At 33.0% G+C, this 26,715-nt stretch overlaps 2 protein-coding genes across 2 annotated transcripts; one reads left to right on the top strand and one right to left on the bottom strand.

Moving 5' to 3' along the window:
- Positions 1-225: 225 nt before the first annotated feature.
- On the bottom strand, positions 226-15,635 carry LOC117924401 (probable LRR receptor-like serine/threonine-protein kinase RFK1). The gene is made up of 24 exons (XM_034843041.1): positions 15,182-15,635; positions 14,886-15,072; positions 14,540-14,611; positions 14,203-14,271; positions 14,041-14,112; positions 13,140-13,211; positions 12,951-13,019; positions 12,793-12,864; positions 12,603-12,674; positions 12,424-12,495; positions 12,258-12,329; positions 10,375-10,443; positions 10,206-10,271; positions 7,780-7,842; positions 7,624-7,671; positions 7,384-7,427; positions 6,357-6,748; positions 5,836-6,031; positions 3,305-3,445; positions 2,290-2,408; positions 1,981-2,191; positions 1,613-1,850; positions 1,360-1,510; positions 226-1,004 (listed from the first exon to the last, which is right to left on the bottom strand). Exons 1-24 carry the CDS (start codon positions 15,282-15,284, stop codon positions 717-719), a joined length of 2,958 nt encoding a protein of 985 aa, XP_034698932.1. The 5' UTR covers positions 15,285-15,635; the 3' UTR covers positions 226-716.
- A 3,742-nt stretch (positions 15,636-19,377) lies between these two features.
- LOC117922895 (seipin-2) lies at positions 19,378-22,565 on the top strand. The gene is made up of 2 exons (XM_034841103.1): positions 19,378-20,493; positions 21,789-22,565. Exons 1-2 carry the CDS (start codon positions 19,453-19,455, stop codon positions 22,272-22,274), a joined length of 1,527 nt encoding a protein of 508 aa, XP_034696994.1. The 5' UTR covers positions 19,378-19,452; the 3' UTR covers positions 22,275-22,565.
- Positions 22,566-26,715: the final 4,150 nt, after the last annotated feature.

The raw sequence follows: 26,715 nt of genomic DNA on the forward strand, positions 1-26,715 counted from the left end.
TTTTCTCCGTCAGCTCTGAAGCCATCATGGGGGTGATTTGATGACAATAGATTCCCAACCGCTACTCATTTGGAGCGGTCTTTGAGATCTGCACCTTAAAGATGGAAAACTACAAAGAGTATTTTATGTAGTGGGACTAAGTATGAACTATTCAAGTGTATATAAATACAATGTGAGACGTAGATGGTAAAGAATAGAAGAACTATAAGAGTGCCTTTGCCATGATGGAGCATAAAGAATGAGAAATTCATTCAATCTTTCATCCATTATTGTGTTTGGATTACTTATAAGAAATATGGATATGAATAAGAAACCATTATTATGGAAATCGAAACTCAATCTTCTGGGAATTTTGAAGTATCCCTGTGTTACTATATGCATCCTTAAAGGTATTAAAGCAAAAGAAAGAAGTAATGGTTTTGAAAGGTTTTTCGAGGGACTGGAGAGAATTCTCATATACCTGTGAACACTAGTGGGATTCCAGGTTAAAACTGTAAAGATCCTGGCCAGATGTAGAGGAAGAGCTAATCCATGGATGTTTTGATGTTATCTCAGTCTGGGTTCCTTCTGAAAGATGGCTTTCTATCTCTGTATTATGTTGCCTTGTGGATCTAGACCTCAAATACGACTCCATGTTAATATCGTAGAGATCATGGGCAGATGCAGAGGTAGATTGAATCCATGCCTGGCTGCCTGATGTTGAGTCAGCTTGGACCTTACTTATTTTCCAAAACCTGAGATCTTGTATGATTGTGATATTCTCTTATGGCCTTAAACCTCAAATCTTCACTGTAGCTACCTGCTTCTGGTATTGCATCCGAGATGGTAGTTATTCCTTCCAGCATGCTAACCGCTTCAGACATGTTTGGCCTTAGTGATGGGGAAGCATTAGTGCATAAGAGAGCTACTTTGATCATCCTTTCTGCTTCTTTCTTGTTGAATTCAGATCCCAGCTTTTGATCCACTAGCTCCATTATGTCTCCACTTTGCTGCAAAAAACAGGCCTGGATAAAAAGAAAGAAGAGATTTTAATTTGATCATACAATAGTTCCAGCCAGTGCCAGAACTGGTTATCAATTATCACCATAAAATTAAACTAGTATGTGATCAATTTGCTTCTGTACTTTCAATCAACTTAAATTGGTATGATTCTCATCACCTGCACCTTCACCCAGGTACTTTGTTATTGCTCTTATCTAACTGTCCTAGTACTAAGAAAATTAAAGACCAAGAACCCTAATAAAAATGTACTTATGGAAAAGATTGATCTTAGGCAGGGGCACAGTTGAAGAGAATCAGATTAATAAGTGTTGACTGGAATGAGTAGCACGAAACTCAAGATATAAATGAGTGAACTACCCAATCTAGAAGACAAGCACAATCATTCTTGGGCCGATAACTCATATTGTGCTTCCCACTAACAATTTCCAAAGCCACAACTCCGAAACTGTAAACATCTGCTTTATAGGTTAGGTAACCCCAAAGTGCATATTCTGGAGCCATGTACCCTCTGCACATCAAAATCATGATATATTTTAGATTGAAGCATGAAAAAATAGAATATCAACCAAGATCCATGTCAGTTGAACTAAAAAAAAACATAGTGACTCACATTGTTCCAGCAACTCGGGTGCTGATGTGGGTTTTCTCCTCTTCATGAAGTTTAGCCAGCCCAAAGTCGGAAATTTTGGGATTTAGGTCCCCATCAAGCAGTACATTTGTACCTTTGATATCTCTGTGAACAATCTTGAGTCTTGATTCTTCATGGAGAAAAGCTAAACCTCTGGCGATCCCAACACAAATCTTCTGCCTTGTTGGCCAATCCAGTTTCAGTTGACAGTTTTCTGGGCCTGCAAATTGTCATTGGAGGAAAAACTGCTAAGGCACAATAGCTTACAAACTACTTGTATGCAAATTCTAGGCTTCATTTCCAATTTTTGTAGTCAATACACCATGATCAAGTAATGACCAAGTACTTGCCTAACAAGGCACGGGCAAGGCTATTATTTTCCATGTATTCATATACGAGCAAGAGTTGGTTCCCTTCGATACAACATCCATGAAGTTTCACAAGATTTGGGTGCTGCAAACAAGAAATCATGCCTATCTCATTCAAAAATTCACGATTCCCCTGAGTTGATTTAGATGAAAGCTGCTTCACGGCAATCGCAGTACCATCAGGTAATAGCCCCTGCATCACAGTAGTGAAAATTTTTAAGATGAATTCTGGAAAGGAAAATCCATCTTCTGATGGGAAGAACTAAAGTAACAAAGATTTATCTTAAATACCTTGTACACAGGACCAAATCCACCTTCCCCAATCTGGTTTAGAGAATCAAAATTGTTGGTGGCAGCTTTTATTTGTTTTAAGGTAAAGGATCCTATGTGGACATCTAATCCTCCAAAATCTGTTCAAGAAGAAAGGGAAGTACCTTGAGATTTTGGAACTTTGCTACATAACGAGTAATTTTCATTATGGGAAACCTGAGATCTTAGACTCATGAAAAGTCCTCAACCTTGAATCTGCAATGATCTATATCCCCCACTTATCACAATTCTTCAAACATGCTTTAGAAAACCAGAAAAATCACATTTTACATATAAACATGTGAATGAGAATAAATTAAACATGCACTCTCAGGGTTGTGGTGCAAAATGCCAAAACATCTGAACTAATCATGTATTTTCAATGCATTATCTTTCATACTTGGAAGTCGTAACAATTTCTCAGGCATACTCTAGAAAAACTGAGAAAATAAATTTTTATTTCATAATTGGCTGAAACAAAACTACCAATAAAAGCCTGAAACCAATTTTTAAAAGGGTTTTACTTATTTATTTTTTGGTGAGTGAGCAAGAAATTTTATGGATAAAACAGCAAAAAAACTATACACTAAGGTACACAGGATATATACTATGGATATCAAAAAGGCTATTCCATAGAGAGAGAACACAAAAGAACCGCTCCCTCCCTTAACCCCTACCCCATCTACAAAACCAATTAAGGGTGTTGGACCTTTTTCTATATACAAGCTAACCCAAAACTCTACTTTGAATCATTGTAATTTGAATAGTTAAAGAATAACTACAATGATTTAAACAATCTCCGATGTGGATATATATCCTTTCTCACTATAAGTCTGTCTTAAATTGAATATCTGTATTCTGTTGGCAAAAGGTTGAGTATAAATGCAAGTTGCAACAGGTGGTGTCAATAAATAATGAGTGCATTATATCAATATTAACCAATAGATGACAACTTTTTTGGGAAGTAATGATAGTAGATGACTGAGATATCCCAAACCTTTTTCTCTCCCATTTTTGGTTCTCAAGTTGCCTCTCCACCAAAAAATTCCCAGTGCCAAGCAAATGAGACATGCCGCTACAACTCCAATAATGATAGGTGCAGTCTTTGTCTTTCCACCTTCAGATGGGGGTGTGAAATCTGTCCGGGAATTCAACCAAGAAGGAACAAAAAACAGAAGTTCTTTTGGTGAATGAAGCTAGACATTTTAACCACACATGGATTCATTAAACAGTCTAGCCTTAAAACCAAAAACTCAGTGCTGAAATAATAGAAGTTGATAAATTAATGAGAGAAACAAAGAGGCATCAAATTACAGTGCTGAAAAAATTTTCCCCACTCAATGTAGATTAGTAAAGACATGTTATACAACTGAAACAGAAAGATAATATCAGTTGAGCAAGGAAATAAAGAAGTTGCTAAAAGCATAGAGACTTGCAGACTCAAAATTTCACCATTACCATCACCCAGTTTATATTCAGATTTTATACCCTAGACTAGCACTTTCCTTTACAGCATATGCACCATCTAAATAAAATCTACCAAATAAAATTCAGTACTCTGACCCCATGTAACATAGAAATAGAAAATGTACCAACAGCTCTTTGCACTTTGCACCAGTAAGGTTTTTCATCCCTAAGCTTTTATATCTGGAGAGGACATGCCTGTAGATACTATCATACACTTAGTGGTCATAGTATCAAGTACAAATTATTCTGATCAAGTTTTATCAGGAATGAACCAGTACCAGTATTTAAATGATGAAGGGTGCTATTCCACTACAAAATTTGGTCCTCTAGCAACTTAGTGATGGGCAAAACCTGGTAGAAGTACAATTCGATATCCAAGTTCAAAAATTAACATTTTTGTTGTTTGCAGGAAGGATGTCATGTCATCAATATGGTTAAACTAACATTTTAGGTAAGCTCATACGTTTACTGTCAAAAGAAAGCTAGTAGATATTGCAGAGTAAGCTGAAGGTGTGTATGATATTTTAGCAAGCTTAATATACTACATGAGGCCAGTAAAGATACCTTCATAAATATTCAAAAGGGCCTATCTAGTTTACCCTTTACCCTAATTTTATGTGACCAAAAAATTACCCTTATTTGATTTTATCCTAATTTTTTGGGTTGGGGGTGAGCTAGTTTGTCTAAACCAAGCGTATGATCCCAAAAATTTTGAGAACTTGTTTTGTTTGTCCATTTGTGTATGCATTTACTAGATGACCTTAAGGGGAAAAAATAAGGTAAAGAAATTAAAAAAAGAAAAAAAAGAAAAAAGAAACAACACATTGTGTCTCTTGTACAAATATCTAATATGGGCTGCTGCTTCTCAATCAGGTTTGTAGTGGGTTGGTGCGAGATGACGGCCTGGCGATTGGAGGGCAAGGGCAAAAGAGGGAAACATATAGGATTTGCATCCATTGGCATGATATCAGCAATTCTTTCATAACTGAACCTCAAGTGGATCGCTAGATTTTGCAGTTTCCTAAGTAGCATCCTAGAAAAACTAAATGGCTCGGATGATTTTAACTTGATTAGGCAGAGTTCCTAGGTAATTAGAGGATAACAAATAAAATTATAAGCTAATTTTAAATTTACGATAGTTTACTAACTCATTGTCAAGACAAATTCTGAAAAAAGTTGGCCTACAATAAAGTACATAAAGGGTCCCTTCAATGTGAATAAATGGCCTCAAAACGGGTTCTCTTTTGAAGCCAGATTTTCTTTTCCTTGATGTCTACCATAATACAGGAAAAGATCCTTTAGTTTTCTAATTTAAAATGGAGAATCTATTATTCTATTCTATCCACCAAAAAGAAAAAATTAAAAATAAAAGAAGCTTTAGTAGGTATGTTATATTGATTGCAATGATTTATAAAAATTGCCATGCTATTGGTAGAAGTGGAGGAAAGTTAGTGCAGGTTGAAGGGTCTACAAGGGGTTCGTCAGGGCCAAATGGGAAAGGGAGAGAATTTCCCACAAAATGTTAAAAAGGCACATGGTTCATAGAGATAAGAAAGGGAGAGCTTTTGAGATAAGCACATGAGTTTTGAAAGCAGGAGCAATTAAAGAGTTTTAAGCTTGTAAACTCAGAATTAGGACTAAGCACAACATATGCATATATGTATGCATATGGACATTGTTACTGCTCTCAGGAAATTAATACTTCACAGTATTAGCAATACTATCTACCAAGGATTTGGCAGGGCAACACAAATCCTGTTCTACCCTTTAAACATAAACTGACTGTATCCATGTCCTCTTTGTCCTCCTTGTACCATAAGACTTTAAGTGGCCAAAATTTCTCCATCTTGAAGCCTTTACTCTCAAGTTACCTGTTTAATTCATTCAACTAGACAATTAACTGAATCCTTTGTTATGATCACTCTTGACATTCTAAATTGCAATCATTCTCATTGTTTATTGTGATAATTATTGTAGCTTACAGGTAGTCATCATAATAGCCACTGCATTAGTAACAGTAGTAGAGCAGTGAGAAGAGGAAGGTTCAAAAAAATAACTCACTGGGATCCACAGAGATAGCTGATATGAGGGGGCCATAGACTCCTCTTTGAGGAATTCTAGTTGTTCCTCTGCCAGCAAAATAGAAGCGGATCTCTAGCACATTATTTGTCACAGTTGCATTAAATGGTAAAGCATATGGCTTAAGAGCCCCTTTGGCATGATCTTCAATATTGAAATCCTTCTTTACCAATTCATCCTGCAGCATAGTAATTGAATGTTAATGTAAGCTGATGGAAAGATTACCTGGATATGAGCCTCAGACCCAAAATATGGCCTCTCAGGCACCCAAACTGGACAGGTAGCAAATGTTTAGCCATACATGCTACATTCTAGGAATTCCCCAACTAGGCGACTGTTAATACCAAGAGCTATACTATGAAATATGAATGATTACTGTTTTTTTCATTGTTTTCTTTTATTTTTTTGAAGATGTTAACCAACTCAATCCAAGTGCATTGTGAATAGGTAGATATCTGATTACTGAGGAAAAATTTTTCATAATAGAACCATGATCAATTTACCTGGGCATAAATATCAAACATGCGTTTCCCAAGGCTTCCGTATGTACTATCATTTGTGAATTCTATCTCGGCAAAGTGGAGACGCACACTATAACTCCCATTTTGTAGACAATATCTGAAATAAGTGAGAGAGAGAGGAGAAATTCGTGCTGTGTTGTATAATGTCTCAGAGATTTGTGATTTTGAAGTTATAATATAATCTTTATTTAGTTCATTATTGTCATCCATGAAGTCTCCAGAGCTACTAAATCCCCAGTTGTTGTTATCAGCACTTAAATAGTAGTTTGCATCACTGTTGTCCCTTGCTGTATCTCCTTCATAGGTGATGCTTCTTTTGTTTTCATTAACTTTCACCTTTTCTCCACCACAATTAACATATAAAGAATGCCCATCTGCCAAAAAATAAATTTATGATCAGGAAATTTAAGACTAAGTTGATAAGACCTCTCTCCAAGGCTTCTGACCCATCACTGACCTCCCCTCAACTTCACTAACAAGCACCACAACGACAAACAAAGCGGCCATGCAAGGCAGGTCAGTGATAAGTCAGAAATAAAGGTTTGCTGATGTCAGAAACCATTACAGAGATTTTCAATTTACCCATGATACAAAGACAATATAGAAATTAAAAATGCTAGCTATTTGTAAAGTAAAATTATTAAAAAAGAAGATGCATTTTTCATATTAGAGAGTAGATATGCAATTGGCATAAATAGCTCACTTTAAATCATTTAAGATAGAGGAAACAAATTCTTGAGCCAATTTCTGTAGTATTCACTACAACGAAAGGAGTCTTGGTTAAAGTCATTTCTCTATAATCTGCAAGATTTTACTATTTCAATGACATGTCCACCAGTCAATTAGACTACAAAAATTGCCTTTTGATTGAATTAATAGGATAATTAGTAATATGATCACAAATGTTTTATGATTCCAAGAGTTTCCATATGCTAAAGAAGAAAAATTAAAAGCCAAAGTATGAATGTCAATGTAATGGATCATATTCACAGGAAAATAACATACTTACAATTTTTACATTCGAGATCTGTTCTGCATGGAAGAACTCCTTTTCTAATTGAGGTCAAGGACATGGACAAGTTAGTTTCACATATACATGATTGATAAAAGAGTTAAGTTCTCAGCCATCACTGGTCTTTTATTTTTCATTTCAATGATTAAGGTCAATATTAATCAAAGCAAAAAAGATTATCTCTAGGGTAAAGATTGCCCAATAACTACACTAAAGAAAGCAATAAAAACAACTTACAAGCTGTTATCCTTTGAGAAGGCTTGAAACAAATTTAACTTTGCACCACTAGTGAAATAGCAAAAACGTTAAATTATCATTACAAAAAAATCACAATCTGAAGCTATAAAACAGGAAAGTAAACGGAAGTTATATCCAAGAAAGAAATACACATACTTGTAATTGTCACAAGCAGGTTGCTCAGGGCTTTGCCATGTAAAGTTATTGTAAGAAAGATCACTGCATGCAGAAATTGAAAGTGGTAACTTCTCAATAATGATGGTGGTTTCATTTATATTGAATGAGACCACATGATAGACACCATCCCATCAACCACACTGTCATACTCCTGCTACTACATTGAAGAACTTATCCTAAGGAGTATGATGACAAGTTTGCATCTGAAAAATACACACCATCTTTCTTGATTCTTCCTCCTTACTTATGTCCCAAAATAGTCCATTAGAATGATAGAATGTGACACTTAAATTCCTTATGAAGTAATTCAATTAATAAAAAGAGAAACAGTAAGAAACGGTATGTGACATACATTGATGGGAACAGGGACAAATAAAAAGAATGCATGGCAGCATTTCCTGACATGGAGGTCAAAGAATGATTGCACATGTCTTTCCTAAACACATGAAAGGAACATAAAGGAAAGAGGACATATTCACCTTATTATGAACTCTTGAATCTTGATTCAAGGGGAGAAGCAAACTTGCACTATAAACCGTGACAACAGTAATAGACTTTCTAGTCATTTTATAAAAACCAAAGATAATTACCTAACGTTCTTAGAAAAGGTCAGTTTGTGTGTATATGAGAAACATACTTTACTGAACCATTACAAGGAAAAATAAGAGGCCCTTCAAAATGAAAGGAAAACTAAAAAAGAAACAGAAAAATATGAACTAAAACCACAATTTAAACCAAAACCCAGCATTCTGGTGGCTAAAATTCTCCTATAGAACTCTGTAAGGATTTCAGCCCCCTCTTAGCTTTGATTTCTTGATTGGACAACCTGTTGATGCATCTATAGCACACCCCTGAAGCCTAAACCAGTAAAGACAGATCAATTTCGCATATAAGGTAAGCATAGCACCATGATCCCACAGAACCAGAATAAACACATAACTTCGCCATCAAATTTCATCCCAATCAATAAAATTTGATAATACCACATATCAAGGCTTCTTCCAAAACCCTCAAGCAACTGCTGGTTCACAGCCTCAATAACTCAACCATTTTCACTTAGTTATGACTCTTATGACATAGTACTGCCTCAGTATGATTCCTAAGAATGCATCCAATCTCCGATTTGCCCATATGCCCAAAGTGCATCATTCAAAGTTCAGCTGAAAACTGGGAAAGGAATCAATCCAAGAATATGGTCTCTCTCCTGCTACTACCCTACAAGCTGTAGCCTAGTTACCCATAACAGCACCTAAAGGAAACCCCAGGAAAACCACTCCACCTCAAAATTGGCTTATAACAAAAATTATACCTCTGTTTAAAGACCCTAACAATTCTTTCCACCTAAATCAGCCACAAAAGAGCCCATGAGAGAATTTCTCAAAACTTCCTTTTCCTCCTACCAAAATCCCCCCCTGCCACACCCTATTTCCTTGGGACCACCTACCAAATTTAAGCCAAAGAGAAGAAACTCTTCTGCAAATATACACAACAGGGCAATGCATGGAGAGGTAACCATAGCCCTGCACATTGCACACATATTTACAGAGAAAATACTTCTTAGAGCCTCCCAAACTGATATCATTAGTGTTTAATCTTCTTTTGCAGAACTAGCCAAGCTGAAGCTTTGATCTTGGAAGAAGTTCTAGGTTTCCAAATGGTCTTAGCCAGAGGCAAGTGATACAGCTGTCTCCTCCGGAGAGTATTTTGAAAAATAAAAAATAAATAAAGAAATAAAAAAATAAAAAAGAAAAAAGAAAAAAAGAAAGACTTAGTAGAAAAGGTACTACTCATGACCAGGGAACACCACTGTTCTTCTTTGGAAGAAAGAGACACAAAAACCAAATTCAAAAAGGGAATAATTTCCATATATACTAATTAGGAGCAGCTTGTATTTGCTCTAGCTTATTAAGAAACTATTACAATGTAATGTTCATTCCATATAGATGAGATGATTTACAAGGGAGGAGAGCAAGCACCAAGGCTTCCCCCAAAACTAGCATTTTTATTCATCCAACATGAACCAAGTGAAACTCCTACAATTGTCCATCTTATCTATCCTTTATTTCACTCTGTATTCTTTGATAATCTTGTGTATGACTTTGCTGTCCTGATAGTATGACAAATTTTCTTTTGAAATTTTAGAAACCTGACAGAATTTACATCTTTGCCAATTCAAGCAATGGTTCAACTAAAACCTTAACCCTATTTTTACAACATCACTATTTATACCAAAAGTAATGAGCATTTGTACACTTTAAAATCTAATTAAATAAACCATTAAAGTCAATTGACACATTCAGGTATTCTTAGAGATCATGATAACCAAGGACTGAATAATACAAGGGAAAGTACTCTATTTCCAAATAAATGGAAGAAAAACTAAGTATCCAAGATGAGAAACATACATGGTAACTCCATCCTTCAAGAATGACCCCGATATATTTCCACTGAGCAAGTTGCCAGTTAAAAAGCTAATGAAAGCCATATCAGCAACAAGCTTCTCCATTAGTTCCAGGATAATATAACATTATGAAAGTTGCATTGTACATCTAGAACATTAATTTAATTGCTTACATGAATTTCAAACTGTCTGAGCTTATGGCAGTGGGAAGTTCTCCAGTTAACTTGTTGAAACTGAGATCCCTGTCCAAAATCATAAGGTAAACAGGCATGCCCATATTTCAAGCCTTAGATCTGTCTACTATTTGAGTTTAAGAGACTGAATCTTTGTTCAGCTATAGAGGAGTTAATCTTGCCATCTATTGCTTATAAAATAGTTGTGAACCAAACAGTACTCAAAAAATGAAGTGAAGAAAAGAATATTATCAATAAATCAGGGACATCAATTAGACGAGCCAATAAAACTTAACCAAATATGTTGGAAAACAATTGTTCAACTTCTCTACCAATGAATTTTAACATAATCTGTAAATGGAAAAATCATATCCTGGCAATTTCATGACAACAATCAGTAATGTTCATTTCTGGTGTAAGATTTTAGCATAGGACTTCACCATTATGAGTCATCAAGATCAACCATGTTCATATCATCACATGGAGACCAAGCTCAGTGAAGATCAGTTGAAGTCAAGCTCATTAATTGATACCTAAGGTAAATACGAGATCATTTTGTCTCAAGACTTAGTATCGCGTTGCTATAGTTTGACCTTTAGAGACCTTAGAGAGTGTGTTTAAAGTGTCCCAAGGTAGCTCAAGCACTGTCATTCATGTTTGTGTCCATGTTATAGGTCAAATGTGTTGGAAAATTCTCAAAAGATAGGTTCTTTATGTCATGTTTCCTACTAGCCACGGCATGGTTTGCTATCAGCAAACTTAAAGCTGGTATATTGTAGGTTCTGGAGAAAAGCACATAACAGGCAAACTTAAGGGCAGAAAGGGTGTTGTCCAATGCATATTTACCAATGTCAACTCCAGTTTCCTACTAGCAAACTTATGTTTACTATGGTGTTTCTGAGTTGTCTTTCTCATTCTCAGTTTGCTACTATTGAATTTGGCAGTTCACTAACAGCAAATCTAAAAGAGCAGTTTAAGCTCTATTTTGGTGTCCTAATTTTAAAAAGATTGAAGGTGGTGTTTTTTTCCCACTATTGAATCCCTTTGAGTCAGTTTTGACTAGGTAACCTATCTCATTTATGAATAAAGAGGCAAATTTAGAGAAAGGATTAGAGAGAGCGCTTGCTTTGAGGGATGTCTAGAGTTCTGTTATCTGTGTTGAGGTTCATCAATTTCAAATCTTGTGAATTTGTGAGAATTCAATCTGAAAGTGGTCCTAGAGTTTTGCTGAAGCAATTCATGGTTATTGTTGATTGAGAGGACTTCCCCCCTGAAGATACTTGAACTCCATCAAAACTTAGTATAAGGACTGCAAGCATATGAAGGCTTTAGACATATAAGGTGTATGCAGCAGTCATGAATGTATAAGTTCTTATAAACTTTGTGTTGAAGGTAAAGGTTAGTTTGAAACATAAATTTTAAAAGACAATGCTAAGCTATGTCAAGAAGAAGATTGGTTAGCAATGTTCCTAAATTCCAGGAGGAGGTTAAAACTGTTAGCTCAGGTTTGGAACACTAGATTCCATTCCCATTCATTAATGTGTTTGGATTGTTTTTTAGAATGGGAATGGGAATAAAAAATTCGTTATTATGGAAGCCAAATCCCACTCTAACTAGGATTTTGATTCCTCTCTTCTACAAGTACAGCATATATTTGGCTACATGTTTGTACGTATAGCAGTTCAACTCTGTGACTTTACCAGCATTTTAACTGTTTGCATCAGGGCTACAAGCTTGCAGTAAACTAAGTTTTAAGATTAACAGATGGGACAGTTAAAAATTTTAGTTGTTTCTTTCTCAAGTATGCAATATTCCAAAGGGAAAAAGGAAATTGAGAAGCAAATGTAGTATTCATTTACCACAATCTCATGCCATTTACTTACAGAACTCGCAAATTAGTCATTCTCCAGATGATTGAAGGGATTTCTCCAGAAATATTACAGTTCCTCAGAACTCTGATAATCCAAAAATGATCAAGTCAAATGCCAATCAAAAAGGTAAATGTTTTTATGCCTTCATAAACAGAACAGAGATAAGCATCCCACATACAATCGTCTAAGGCTTTTTATATTATCCAGCACTGGAAAAGGCTGATTTGTCCCATTTATGTCACTAATCCTCCTGCATATAAAGTTTCCATTATGAACATCTCCCTTTGAGACCAATTAATATAATGTATAAACAAGATAAAAAATTCTCTAGATCATTCAGAAAAGCTTTTTACTTACAACTGATTTAAATTTTTCAAAACAGAAATGTTAGACGGAATGGGACCCTGCAATCCACTTGCATGCATTTCTCTGCATAGTTCAATGGAAAGAAAAGTATCATGAAAAATCAAGAAACCTGTAGCTAGAGTGTCATCTGGGTCTCAAAATCAAGAAGACATTTAAAATTTCAGAAAGATGAAGTTCTTACAGTCTGGTGAGTTGTATCCAATTCTGAATAAAATCCGGTATTGTTCCGTTGAAGTTGTTGTCATTGATCCTACTGCATTTTGCCATAAAAAAATATATCACCTTTCTGTATGATTGAAATGTGAGTATCAAGCATAAATAATATTGTGAAAAGCTTACAAATCTCTCAAGTCAAGCCCACCAAGTTCTTTAGGCAAAGTTTCACTCAACTGATTCGAGGACAGAATCCTGCAACCAAGAATAAGTTAGCAAGATAAAAACTACTTCATCTTTTACAAAATTCCAAATTAAAAGGAAAAATGAAGAAGTCGAAAAACCCAAATAGAGAAAAGCTACACTAGATCATACAATGTGTGCAGGTTAACTAACTTCCCAATCTCTGAAGGGACTGGTCCTGAAAATTGATTTGCTTCAAGATTCCTAATAAAAATTGCCCATTGAAATTGTTGTTAGGCAGATCATAATCACTATAATACAATCTCCCACAAATTCATGTAAAGAATTCTTATTTAGGTGCATGCATGTATGCATCATATATAGTCATGTTGTTTTAATGAACAATGTAAGCATAAGAATTTTAATCTTCTCGAGTCCAATAAGGCATTGCAATGGAAAAATTGACAACTTGTGAGTTCAATTTCAGATAGCTACAAACAATTAGATTGAAAAAAAATTAAGTGTGCCTCTATTCTGTTGTGAGAAAACATTTTACTGTTTCCAGCAAGTGGAAAAATTTAGTTGACAACACATTTGGAAAAGCACTTTTAGGTCTTGTTTGGGATAGCTTCCTGCTTTTTGCTTAAGTTGGAAGTTGAAGCTGAATCCAAAGTCACAATTTTTAAAGGGCAATGTTGGTATTATAAAAGTTTTGTTAAACATGAAAGGATTTTTTACATAATCGAAAACAGAGCTTCTACAGGAAGTAACATTTTCTTGACTTCCATATTAAGTTCTTTTTTAGCCATAAGCTCTTTGAACAAAATTAGCCAAATAGGTGTGGAACCTTTTGAAAGAAAAACAGAAAGGAACAAAACCACCATGCTTGCAAAAATCCATGCCATTTTTAAGGATGCTTTTTCAAACCCCAAATATTGAATTGAAAATGCCTAAAGGTGTCGCGGGGCTGGTTGTTCATTCCTCATGTTACATGCATCATACAATCTGATATACTAACCTCAATTTCTTGGAATATTAATCAACATACTAGTGATCAAAAGCAAAATTAGGCAAACCAAAGGTCAAAACCTACAAGTATGAAAGATTGGCAAAGTTTCCTATTTCCTTAGGAATTTCCCCTGATAGGCGGTTTGCAAGAAGAGAGCTGCATCAAATATTTTGTTTAGTTAATTCAATAAGAAATTTAACTTTCTATTTTGCCAAACTTGATCATAAAGCGAGTAACAAAGCTTACATATTTATCAATGGCATCGAAGCCCATTGGGTCGGTATTGAACCATTCAAGTAGTTGTAGGCAAAATCACTGCAAATTAGAGCAACATGGGTAAAAGATTATTATGTTCTGCTTTACAAACCTGGACCTTCTATTTGGCTACTGATAAAAACCGGGGGCAAAGAAAAACATAGATTTCTAATGCTTATGCTTCCAATTGTTCTTTTATCTTGTTTCCTTGGTTACCAAATGATTTCCCTTCTTACATTTTCTCACAAACTAAAAGAATGTTAGAGCAGTGAGTCTGAAAATGCCAATACCTAACAACAAATTATGATAAGTATGAAGGAAGACTCACATGTTTTGGAGATAAGTAAGGTTGGCCAGTTCAGGAGGAAGTGTTCCTGGAAGATTCAATCGTTTCAAGATTCTGCAATACAATACAACCCCATAAGTAGTTGCTTTTCCAAAACTTTACAAGACAGAAATTAAGGCCCACTTTGATGGTACCAAACAAGGAACTCAAAATCTAAAAGTAATTTTTTTTCCATTCTCTCCCAAATCCCAAAATCCCCGAACAATGTTTCGAAATATAAATTGTTTTCAAGACATAAAGGCACCTATTTTCCTTTCCTTTTTTGCTTACTCATTTCATATAGATAAGATATCATTCCGAAAAATAGAGGGAAAAGTGAAATACATACATGCTCACAATATGGCAGGTAGCATCGCTAAAACTGCAATCACAAGTAACCGTGCTTACAGCTTCCTGATCAGGCTGAGCTGGTGGTGCTATTTCAACAGTTCCCACAACACAATCACTAGCATTAAACAATTTAAACTCCCAGGCAATAATCCCCATGGTTTTAGCTATTTGCTTGAGGGCATCCACTGCGTCACGGTCATCAACATAAGCCAAAAACAAGGATATTGCAGAGAGGCATTTGACCAAACCGTAGAAGAAAATTCAACATAAACCCACAACTGACCCTCTTCTTACCTTCTTCTTGAGGCACCCCAGAGCTTTCCACAACACATGTCCATATCCCAGAGCAAACCAACACTAAGGCTGATAGGAGGAGTACATGTTTGAGGACAATCATCTTCAAGACCTGAAGCCTCTACTTGAGGAACCAAACAGAGTTTCAACACCCAACCCTTCTCTCTAAAACTGTTCCAATAATCAGAACTCAGAATCTCTGCTCTTTGGTCTTGGTTTTTATATTTCAAACGCGGATAAATATTTAACAGGAAGTGCAAACATTCAGCCAACGTACTTGAAAAGGACTCCCAACTAAAGCTTAGATGACCCATTGTCATTCACTCCCCATTGGCTTAACCCCATATGGAATCACATGATATTTTTGGGAAATACACAATATAATAAGTACATGCGATCCTAAACTTCTTGTATTCTGGGGCAACTAGTTGACAGGTGCATGCTTTGAACTGAACTTTTCTGGGTCCAATTGGGTTCGGCGGTATGACCCGGGCACTGAAAGTCTGGAAATTTGAATAATTCCAATAAAGTTGACAAATAAACTTCTGCCTTAAAGACATTTTCACACCCACATAACGAAGTCCTGCAAATCGTTTTCTAATAAAGAAGTCCCCATTTTTTTTTTTGGTTCCATATGATGAAGTCAACGTTCACAGCTCATCATCCTAACTAAGAAAGTACATGTTTGTACGCTAATGGAAATCTGATTCATACCAGATCCAGCGGGACTTTAGGTACCAACAAATGAAACAACCACATGGAAATGAGATCTCAATACCGAGAAATGGCAGGTGGGTACAAAGAAAAAATATTGCCTAAGGTAGAAAGAAATCCAAGTTGCAACTTTATTATTATTATTATTATTTTGTCTTTTTGTTGATGAAAAATCTTTCAAGAAGAATTTTCAAGACCAGAGCCCTCAGTGATTTGTAAGTTATAATATTAATGAGAGATATTTTATTTGACTTGCAATAGTATTTTTGATAGTAACCTTTTGTTTGAAATGTCGTATACATCAGTTATAATATTAATGAGAAAGAATTTTTATTTGATTTGAAATAGTATTTTCAATAGGATGTTCTCAGCTCGTCTTGACGAGATATTATTTTCAAATGTTTTTAAAACATATTGAGGAATGGGGAATAAGAGAGAGATATTATTTTTAAATTTAAAAAATGTTTTCATATATATATAATATAGGTTTCATTTGTAAGTTTAAACTTAGTAGTTGAGGTTACAATACAAGCACTATGAGCATCTTCCCTTGACAGGGATTTTCAAGAGTGGGTCCCACCCAATGTATATGTAATAATAAATATAAGCTTAAACACTGCAAAGAGGACCCTTGTAAGTAATTTGATTCAAGTATGCAACACCAAAGCTTTATGGGATGACATCTTAACTTCATGAGTGGCCTGTGGCTAAGCCAAGGTGAACGATTGATGCAAAAAAAAGGCTTTGTGTAAATCTTTTGGTGGCTTGAAGATGATCACATACTACTAACGCACATGAGCAACACAAACTCACATTGCTAGCATACATCAGTAGTATGTGGCATGAGCCATGCCCAACTAAGGGCACATGCGAGAGCTTCAAACATGGGCAAGAGGTGGTGACGACCCTTGCCAAGTCCACGCCCATGGGCATTTGGGCCAGATATGTGGTGCAGCCCGTGGATACAACGACATGGGTATGGATATAAAATAGACATGAGATTGTTGCCGTAGCTTGGACTTGATCTAGATGTGAGAATGCATATAAGCATGGTTGGCACGCCTGAATGCCAACATGGAGCAACATAGGCCATGAGCCAAAAGAAGGTTAGGCACCAAGGCATGTTGCTAGGTGTATAGGCTAAGAAGGGGTGAGGTAGGCACACAGTCTGCCTAGAGACGTATGCGACAAGCTGATCAAATGCATGACTTGAATGGATCAAATGCATAGGCTAACTTGAAGCATTTGAGCCGGCTGATTCAGGATAAATCAGTAGGGTAATTCAAGAATATGACTAGGCTAACTTGAGGCATGAGCGAACTGACTTGAGGTAGAATATAAGAGGAACATCTTAGCATTAGGGCAAGACCCAAGCAAGGCCTGTTGCACCATAAGCCTAGTGCTTATTGGGCTTAAACATGAACTGAGGCATAAGGTAAGACACTTAGCTTGAGCTTAGCATTCTTCTCAACCAGATGGGTATGTGGAGCAACTAAGTCCCTAAATGCATGGTGGTACTATTAAACTTGGACATGTGGCAACAACAAGAGTAAGGAGGCAATTTCAAATGGATGAGGTAATTGGTTGAAGACATTTCCTCCATCCTAAGTTTTTTATATATCTCATAGTTGATGTGCTTTACTGATAGCTCCCTAGATTATTTTCCTTGGTATGAAATCCATTTGTTAAAGTGAAGTCTTTATATCAAGTGAAACACAAACCACACCCTCGTATGTCAAAATAAGCTACACATGTGATTATTAGCATTTTCACATGAAAAGAATCTCATGATGAAAACATTTTTAATCAATGATGCCCTAGGAGTTACCGGATGAGGGATGAAATAATCCATCATTTGATTAATTTTGAAGTCATATCCATTAAAATCTCAATAGACATCACCTCTTGAAAAATTTGAAAGGTCTTGCCATAAGAGACTCTTGCATTAGACCATGAACCGAGGACATTTTTTGTAAGCATCACTTTTTTTAGGTGCCAAATCATGTTATAAAATTAGTAGTGCAACTTGGATGAGTTTAATCGAACCCACTTCAACTCAATTTGATTTGTGATAGACTTGGTAGCCCTTTTTACAATTGGGGTTTAATTAGATTTGTGTTGGACTTGGGTAACCCTTTTTGCAATTTGGGTTAGGTTTAAGTCTAAATGTTAGACAATTTGAGTCCAACTTGAATTTGAAATGAGTATTAAATCATTTGAATTAGATAATTATATTATATTTTATGTATCATAAATGATTAAATTTTATATTATATTTAAATTTTAATTAACTTTAAGAATTTAATTAATACTCAAATCATTATCTTACATGAAAATAGATATATTCACTTCCTATCTATTAATAATAAAGGCTTCATCTTGTACTAAGGTGTTGCATTAGATTAATGGATTTGATATTGATGAGGCTAACATATATGATTTATTATTAGACATAATGAAATATAAACTTTCATGAACAAGTTTTCTTTTGACTTACTAAGATATCATACAATTTTTTTTATTTGTTTTTTTCCTTAGTGCAACCTAACCCGAGTTTTAACTTGACCAACCCAGATAACCTGTCAAATCAAAATTTGAACCATATATTTTTCTGTAATTCAAGCCTAACCCAATTTCAACTCAAGGTTGAGAAAAAAGAAGGTTTGATTGAGCATTCTCAAGTTACAAATCAGGTTGGATTAGGTATTAGGCAGATATGACTTATTTTTAGGATGACATTTGTGACCCACTTAATCCATCCCAATTGCACCTTTACATGAAACATTCCTTGTGTCGCTTGTTACAATAGAAGAATATTGAATTTTAAATTCAAGATTTATCCAATTATCCATAATTTTTTACTAATGGAGAAATTCTTCTCTAAAAAAGATAAGAAGAAAATAAAAAAAAAAAAGATTTGTCAGATTCTACAAATGTCTTTTAGTAATCTTTAAATTTTTTTCACGTTCAAGTATTTTCAAAAATCTAAAAAGACTTTAAATCAAGATGAACTTGCGAGATTACATATTCCACTTATGTATAATGGTCATGTTATTTGTTATTTTCTTTTCAAATTCATCAAATTGCAAAAGTAATGTATCAAAAGAAGATCGTTTGGTCCCCTACGATGAAATACTAGAACACTTTATCATACTTACATAGACTTCTTCATAAATTTTGGTGTTTCAAAGTAAAGATTGATAAACTAATTTCTGAAATGGAAATGTTAAATCATGACTGCAACTCGAATGACTTAATCCATTCAAAGGGGTAAAAAAAAAAAGTTATAATTTAGGGTTATTTGATTAAAAGAAATGTTGACATTTAAATCTTCCAACCCAAAATTGGGTTGAGACCCCAGTAGATTTGGGCTGGATCATCCTGGCCTTTTGAAACTGGACTGGCCCGTTGAGGGAATAGGCCCACGTTGTCCATTTTCAAAGAAAACTAACGAACTGTGTGGAGACAACTGTCCGCAGACACTCTTCCTTCCTCCTTCCCCACGGTTTCAGCTTCCTTGCCCTAACCCTAGATTGAATTCTCTGTCACAGTCATCAATGGAAGACCCAGGCCCAAACGAAGATGACCACGACCATTTCTTTGACGCTTTCGATGAATTCCTCTTCTACGATTCCTCAGACGCCTTCGAACCTGAACCATCCGTTTCACAGTCAACGATCTCTCAGCTGGAATCCAACATTTCTCAAACTACCCCCTCTCTCCGGCGCAGATCTTCGGCTCTCCTCGGCCGCAGAATGTCCTGGACCAATTCCAAGGCTACCTTGTCGACTTCCGAAATCACCCAGATTCAGGATGGGAAGACGACGATTTCTCGGGAGAGAAAGTACAATCTTCACCGTAATTTTGAGGAAAATGAAAAAGATTGCGAGAAGACCGAGTCAAGTCGGGTTCGAGCAAGCCCAGTGCAGAATACTGAGGATAGCCATGCCGCGAGTAGTACTGGGAAGAATGTACAAGTCGATGACTCGAGTTCGTCGAATCCGCTTGTGTTTTTGGCTGAATTGGTGATTAAGGCAATTGGGTTTCAGATAAATTTGTTTATCAGCGTGTTCACATTTCCTGCATGGTTACTGTATAAGTTTTGTGTGTTCGCTATTGATCCTTTTCAAGGAATGAGGCATGGCAGAGATTATTTGATGGGGAAGGTGTTAAGATTATGGAATGTTGCTTACGGGAGTGTGAATCCATTCATTTCTGAATGGTTGAAGGAACATAAATCAATGTGGAAGTTGTTGAGCAGATTCGGATGGAGTTTGTTGTTGTCAGTTTATGTTGCTTCCATTTTGTGTGGGCTTTTGGTTGCAGCATTTGTAGCTAGTGGTTTTGTGATGAGATATTTGGTTGAGAAGCCAATTCGGATGGAAGAGGCCTTGAATTTTGATTACACCAAAAATAGTCCGGTTGCATTTGTGCCAATTAAGTCCTGTCCTAGCTCTGCCTGTGTGAATTGTTATGAAAAGATTGAAGTTGGGAAAAAAAGGGGTTTGCATGTTATTCCGCCTAATCACAAATTGCAGGTTACCGTTATGTTGACATTGCCTGAGTCAGAGTACAATAGAAATCTTGGAATTTTCCAGGTATGTCTTTGATTTATAAAAGATTAATATCAGAATTGTATTGTGAAATCGGTTACACGTAAGCTGGTGTTTTCAGTTTGGTTCCAATGTCTTGTCTTTGTATGGAAAATATAGAACTTGTTCTTGAAATTACCTTGGTTTTGTGCTATATTTTTATCAATTTTAATGCATGCAATGTTATTATTAAAATTCATGCATAGAGAAATTAAGAACTAATAGAAAGTTATTTCTGTATGCTAATTAAGACTGGTTTTGTGATTGAAATCTTTCCATGTTTGAAATCCAATTGCTTGCTTTGTTCATGAAGAATAATTGGCTTCTGGTTCTTAAACTTCCTTCAGACACACATAAGGTATCTACTGCACTGTGTGCTAAAGTACGACATGAAACAACTTTACATCCTTCTTGGAATATTCTGTCTTTCCTAGTAAGAATGGCACCTTGTGTCCATTAAGAGAAACAATTTGCCTAAAACAAGGATGTTCACATGAATAGGGAGTTAGTTCCAAGTCCTTAAATATGAGATGCAGTCATGTGTTATTATGAAAAGTTTCGCAACAATATCAGGTTGCACGTAATTATGTTCTAACCAGCCCAAAAAGAGTTAAGTGGTCGCAATTGATAATTATTATTGCTAGAGCGAGCACCCCAGCAAAGATAGAATCATTCTTAATTCAGCAGAAAGAGTTTCTGCAATTAATCAGATCACCTGGAACTTGTGAAGTGAAGAGAGTTAGCATCCTGCAAATATCTAAAGAAGGTTGAATAAGATCATACTAGAAAGTCTATCAGGCCCATATGGTGGCATTTGCAGTTGGAAAATTTGAACTTAAAACTTGGTGTCATTGTTATAAAAAATGGTAAAAATGGACCAAACTAATAACAATGACAACATGATTTAGGGCTAGGACTGTCAGTCTCGGAACCACTGGAGTGAAGACCTTGAAATAACAAGGTTCCACAAATTTGATATGAGGAGGGAACGATACAATTTCTACACACACCATTCTTCCCTATCGCATAGGTTTCTTTTTGAGCCATTCTTCCCCATTGCATAGGATCAATTTCTTTCTGGGCCAAGCCTCCCCAATTGTGTGGGTATGTATATATATATATATATATTTCTTGATTCTACTTTGGTTACTAAAGACCTGCAGAGCAACTAGAATGAAATGATTTGAATTTCCTTTTTTCTTTTACATATATAGTTTTTATTTTTAATTTGTTTATTATATCATTTTCATGTACTGAAGACTTGTATGACTCATCAGTCTCTTTCTTTTACATGTTGGAAGGTCAGGGTAGACTTTTTGAGTGCTGAATACAGACGCCTTGCCAGTGCAAGTCGGACATGCATGTTGCAGTTCAAAAGCATGCCTATCCGGCTTCTGTTGACTTTCTTTAAGATGGCCCCTCTTGTTGCTGGCTATTTATCAGAATCCCAAACTTTGAATGTACATTTTAGCGGTTTGACTGAAGAAGATGAGCCTACTGCCTGCTTAAAGGTGACAATTGAGCAAAGAGCAGAATACCGACCTGGTGCTGGCATCCCTGAAATTTATGCTTCATCTCTAATCCTTGAGTCAGAACTTCCTCTGGTTAAAAGGATTTTATGGTATTGGAAGAAAACAGTGTTTATATGGATCAGCATGACAGTGTTCCTGATGGAATTGATGTTTACATTGATCTGCTGTAGACCTGTTATTTTGCCAAGAGTGAAGCCAAGGGACGGCTCTGCTAGTGGTTCTGCTACTCAAGACAATGTGCTAATTCAAAGCTAGCTGAGATCCTATCTTCTACAGATTTCGTGATGATGGAATTAAGGAAGAATCTCAGAGCTTTACTCAACAATTTCTAACACTTTCAGTCGTATTCTGTGTGGCACCCCATCTGCCAACAAAGAGGTATGGCTTACTAACTTCAATTTTTTGTCAATTTTTTTGAGTTCTTTGGCTGCTATGTAAATTTAGTCAATGTTATATTATTGGGAAAAGAACATATCATTTGTATACATGTTCATATAACCGTTCGATTTTCAATTTACATGCAATTGAATCAATTTTAGTTTGTAATGCCACATAATGAATGAAATTAAGTACAAAATGTTGTACTTTGTTCATATATTACTTCATTATCCTTGTATTTTTTAATATCTTATTGAATTATAAAAAATATATATAAAAAAATCAAATATAATTAGAATTGGTTAAAAACATTTTAAAAATAGTATATAAAAATAATTTATTAATTTATTAATTTTATATTTTAAACTACATAACTGTTGAAAATTTTTTTGGTTGCTTCAAAACTGTTGTGTGGGATTTCGAAGTTAACTTATGAATATCTTTTATAGCAGTGATATTTTCATGGTTCGACTTCATTGAATTGGTTTTGTTGTACTGCTGCAAGTGTGAGATGTTGCATGGGTTAGAATCGGCAGGTAACAAATTGGTAAAATGTACAAATCATCCCAAAAATGGAAAAGAAAAGAAAATATAATTAAAATTAATTAAAATTTATATATTTTTAAATTATTTAACTTATAAAAAATAATTAAATTAAATTTTAAAATAACAAATAAATATAATTTATTAATTTTAAATTTATTTTATTTTATTTTTATTCCCCTTTTCTTTTCTCTCTTCAACTTTTTCCTTTTTATTAGCGCTCCACCCATTTCATAAGTAATGATTATCTCATCTGACATTACGCTACATTCTCTTTAATGGGCTTTGAACTCTTCTCCTACCGATCTTATCTGCTGCCATCATAACTTAATTTTTAAAATGGAATACCTAAAATACCTTCGAGCTTCATCTCCACTGACCTTCATTTGTTTAATTTGATTAAAAAATTTAATTGCAAAATTTAATTAATCCTAATTAATTTTTATTAAATATATTATCATCAAGTAATATTAAATAATAACAAATAATATATGAAAAAAATTACTTTTTAATTAATCTTAATATGCTTTATTAAATAGACTAAACATAATTAATCTTAGATTTTACCAATAAAAAATAAATATCAATTTAATTATGTTTAGTAAATCAATTTAATGATTTAATAATTTAATTTAAGTTATTAAATAGATTAATCATATTTAGTAAAATAACTTAATATGTTAAAAGGTAAAAAAAATAACTTTAATAAGTATTAGGTTAAAATAATTTGTTCATTAGAACTTAATGCTCATTACTTAATCATTTAAATTGATTTTAAATTATTAATTTAAAACTTACTAATTTTAACTTTAAGTATTAAGGTTGTTTTATATAATTAACTAAAAATTTATTATAAATAATCAAATTAATATATTTATCCACGTTAATTTTAATTAATATTTATCTTCATTATTTATTTTTATTAATTTTAAGTAATAAGTTAATTTATAAAACATCTATATTTAAAGTATTATAGATATATAAAATAACTATAAAATATTTATTATAAAAAATATATCATGGAACTTAAATTATAATTCTAAAATATATTCTCACTATGTGGGCAAATAATGGAAAAATAAATTTTATGAAACATATATATTTAAAATAATCCTAAAATATTTATTATAAAAAATGATTTATGGAGGTGAAATCATAATTTTAAAATATATTTTCAATAGTGTAGACAAATAAGTTAAAAATGATTTTGAATTAAAAATAAGTTAACTATTTTGAATTAATACTTATATATACTAAATCATTAAATTAAGTTATTAAGTCATTATATTGACTTATCAAATATTCTCTTATTTTCGATCTCCAATCATTTTTACCTCATTTGTATATTAATAATGGTAAATATATTAATTTGATTATTTGGAATGAATTTTAGATTAACTTTATCAAATAATCTTAATAGTTGAAATAAAAATTAAAAAATAAATTTTAAGTTAACAACTTAAAAATGGTTTAATCTCAAACTAACTTAAATCATTAATATATATATATAATACTTTTTACTTAGTAACTTAAGTTCACTCTAAGATAAATTATTTTTAAGTTATTAACTTAAAAACTTATTTTTTTTTTTTTATTTTAACTATTAAGATTATTTGATAAAATAAACTTAAATTTTATTCTAAATCATGAAATTGATATATTTACCTTCATTAATTTTAAGTAATAAATTTATGTATTAAGAATTTATATTTGAAGTATCATGGAAATAAGAGATAACTATAAAAATATTTATTATGAAAAAAGAAAGAAAGTTGTGAATGTAAAATTATAATTATAAATCATGTTTGCATCAAATATGATTAAATAGGGTAAAAAAGATTTGAGATTAAAAGTTAACTAGTTTGACTTAATACTTAAAGTTATTTTTGACTTTAAGTTATGATATTAATTTATTTTATCGAACATACTTAATTTACTTACTGATTTAAATTAAGCCATTAAATTGATTTACTAAACATTCACTAAATTTTCGTTTGACCGATGATATAAAATGTGATAAGATATTAATATCTTAAGATATCATTTCCCATCACATAAAATATACACACTTAAGATATCATTTTCAATTAAATATGACATCTTTGGATATTATATATAATGAACATAATATTTTGAGGTATTATATCCAACAAGAAATATTATAACATGATTATATTAAGTTATTTACATTCAAGTTTTAAAATTAATTAAAAAATGAAATGAAATAATTAAACATGTATTATTTTTTAATATTTGATAATTGTTTAAAATAAAAATATTTTAACTTAAGATTGACATATATCAAATAGGAGAGATAAAAAATAAAAGGGTAGATAATGTATCTCACCATTTATCCTATTTCAACATAAAATATGATAAATGATAAGATAACTTATTTTATTTCATTACCCACCAAACATTAAAAAAATATATATATGTTTTCTTATTTTTTATCTTATCGTATCCCTTATTATATCTACCTAATTAAACATGTGTCTATGCACATATTTAATTAGTTAGATATGATAAAGGGTATGACGGGATAAAAAGTAATATAACATATTTTATACTATGTTTGATTGATAGTATGATAAATTATCTTATCACTTATTATATTCTATGTTAAATCAAATATGAAATAGGATGAATAATATATATATATATATATATATGTTTTTTCTTGAATATTATATCATGTTTATATATATATAAACATGATATTCTAAGACACTATATGCTATGAAATACGCTATGTTACGTTTATAATTAGTTTGCAAAATGAATAAAAATAAATAAATGAAATATACATTATTTTTCAATGTTTAATATTTAAAAAAATTCTTTTTTATTTAGTATTATTGAGTTAATTTTGTTTATATTTCATAAAGTTTTGACTAAATATAATTAATCCTCATTAATTTTATCTTATCTCACTACCACTCTAACATGGAAAGGATATATTATCTTCTTTTTTTTTTTTATCTTATTGTATATCTTATTATATTTGGCCAATCAAACATTTGTCTAACATATTTGAAAATATCTCTTACTATATATAGCTAATCAAATATTTATCTATGCACATATGAAGTATGTCTGAAATAGTCCACTCAGATATGATATACTGAGATATTATATTTAAGGAGATGTGTTATGTATTGTTTATATTTAATATGTAAAATAAATAAAAAATGAAATAAAATATATATTATTTTTTAATGTTTAATATTTTCTAAAAATGAAAATTATATTGTATTATAATATTTGCTATTTAAAAAAAGTTTTCTTCTATTTAATATTATTGGGTTAATTTGGTTTACCTTTCCTAATGTTGTGACTAAATACACTTTAACCCTCATTGATTTGAAATATCTCTTTTACTATTTTACCATTTTTATTTATTATTTATCATTTACCCTTCTAATTCAAAATATGAGAGTTATTTTGGGAAATTTCAAATTAATGGAATTAGGTGTATTTAATCAAAATCATAGGAGAGGTAAATGAAATTAATCTTAGTTAAAAATATATTTTTTTTAGTTTTTTATTAAAAATAAATTTGATGCTTAGTTAAAAAATTTTATTTTACAAAATAAGAGATATAAAATAAGAATTGATAAAAAAAAAAATAAATTTATAATGGATAAAATAATAGATATTCTAGAAGAAATATATAAATAAATAAATAATATGTTCTACCCATTATTCTACTCATGTTTAGTTGAATATACAATAAGTAAGTAACAAAATAATTTAACCCATCAACCGGGCATAG

Source organism: Vitis riparia, chromosome 10 (genome assembly GCF_004353265.1).
Source record: "Vitis riparia cultivar Riparia Gloire de Montpellier isolate 1030 chromosome 10, EGFV_Vit.rip_1.0, whole genome shotgun sequence".
Classification (NCBI taxonomy): Eukaryota; Viridiplantae; Streptophyta; class Magnoliopsida; order Vitales; family Vitaceae; genus Vitis; species Vitis riparia.

Coding starts and splice junctions, on each gene's coding strand:
- LOC117922895 (XM_034841103.1), top strand. CDS start 19,453: ATGGAAGACCCAGGCCCAAACGAAGATGACCACGACCATTTCTTTGAC. Junction 20,494..21,788: donor GAAATCTTGGAATTTTCCAG/GTATGTCTTTGA, acceptor ACATGTTGGAAG/GTCAGGGTAGACTTTTTGAG.
- LOC117924401 (XM_034843041.1), bottom strand. CDS start 15,284: ATGATTGTCCTCAAACATGTACTCCTCCTATCAGCCTTAGTGTTGGTT. Junction 12,865..12,950: donor GGGCTTGACTTGAGAGATTT/GTAAGCTTTTCA, acceptor GGCAAAATGCAG/TAGGATCAATGACAACAACT. Junction 6,032..6,356: donor TGTTTGATATTTATGCCCAG/GTAAATTGATCA, acceptor ACTATGCTGCAG/GATGAATTGGTAAAGAAGGA.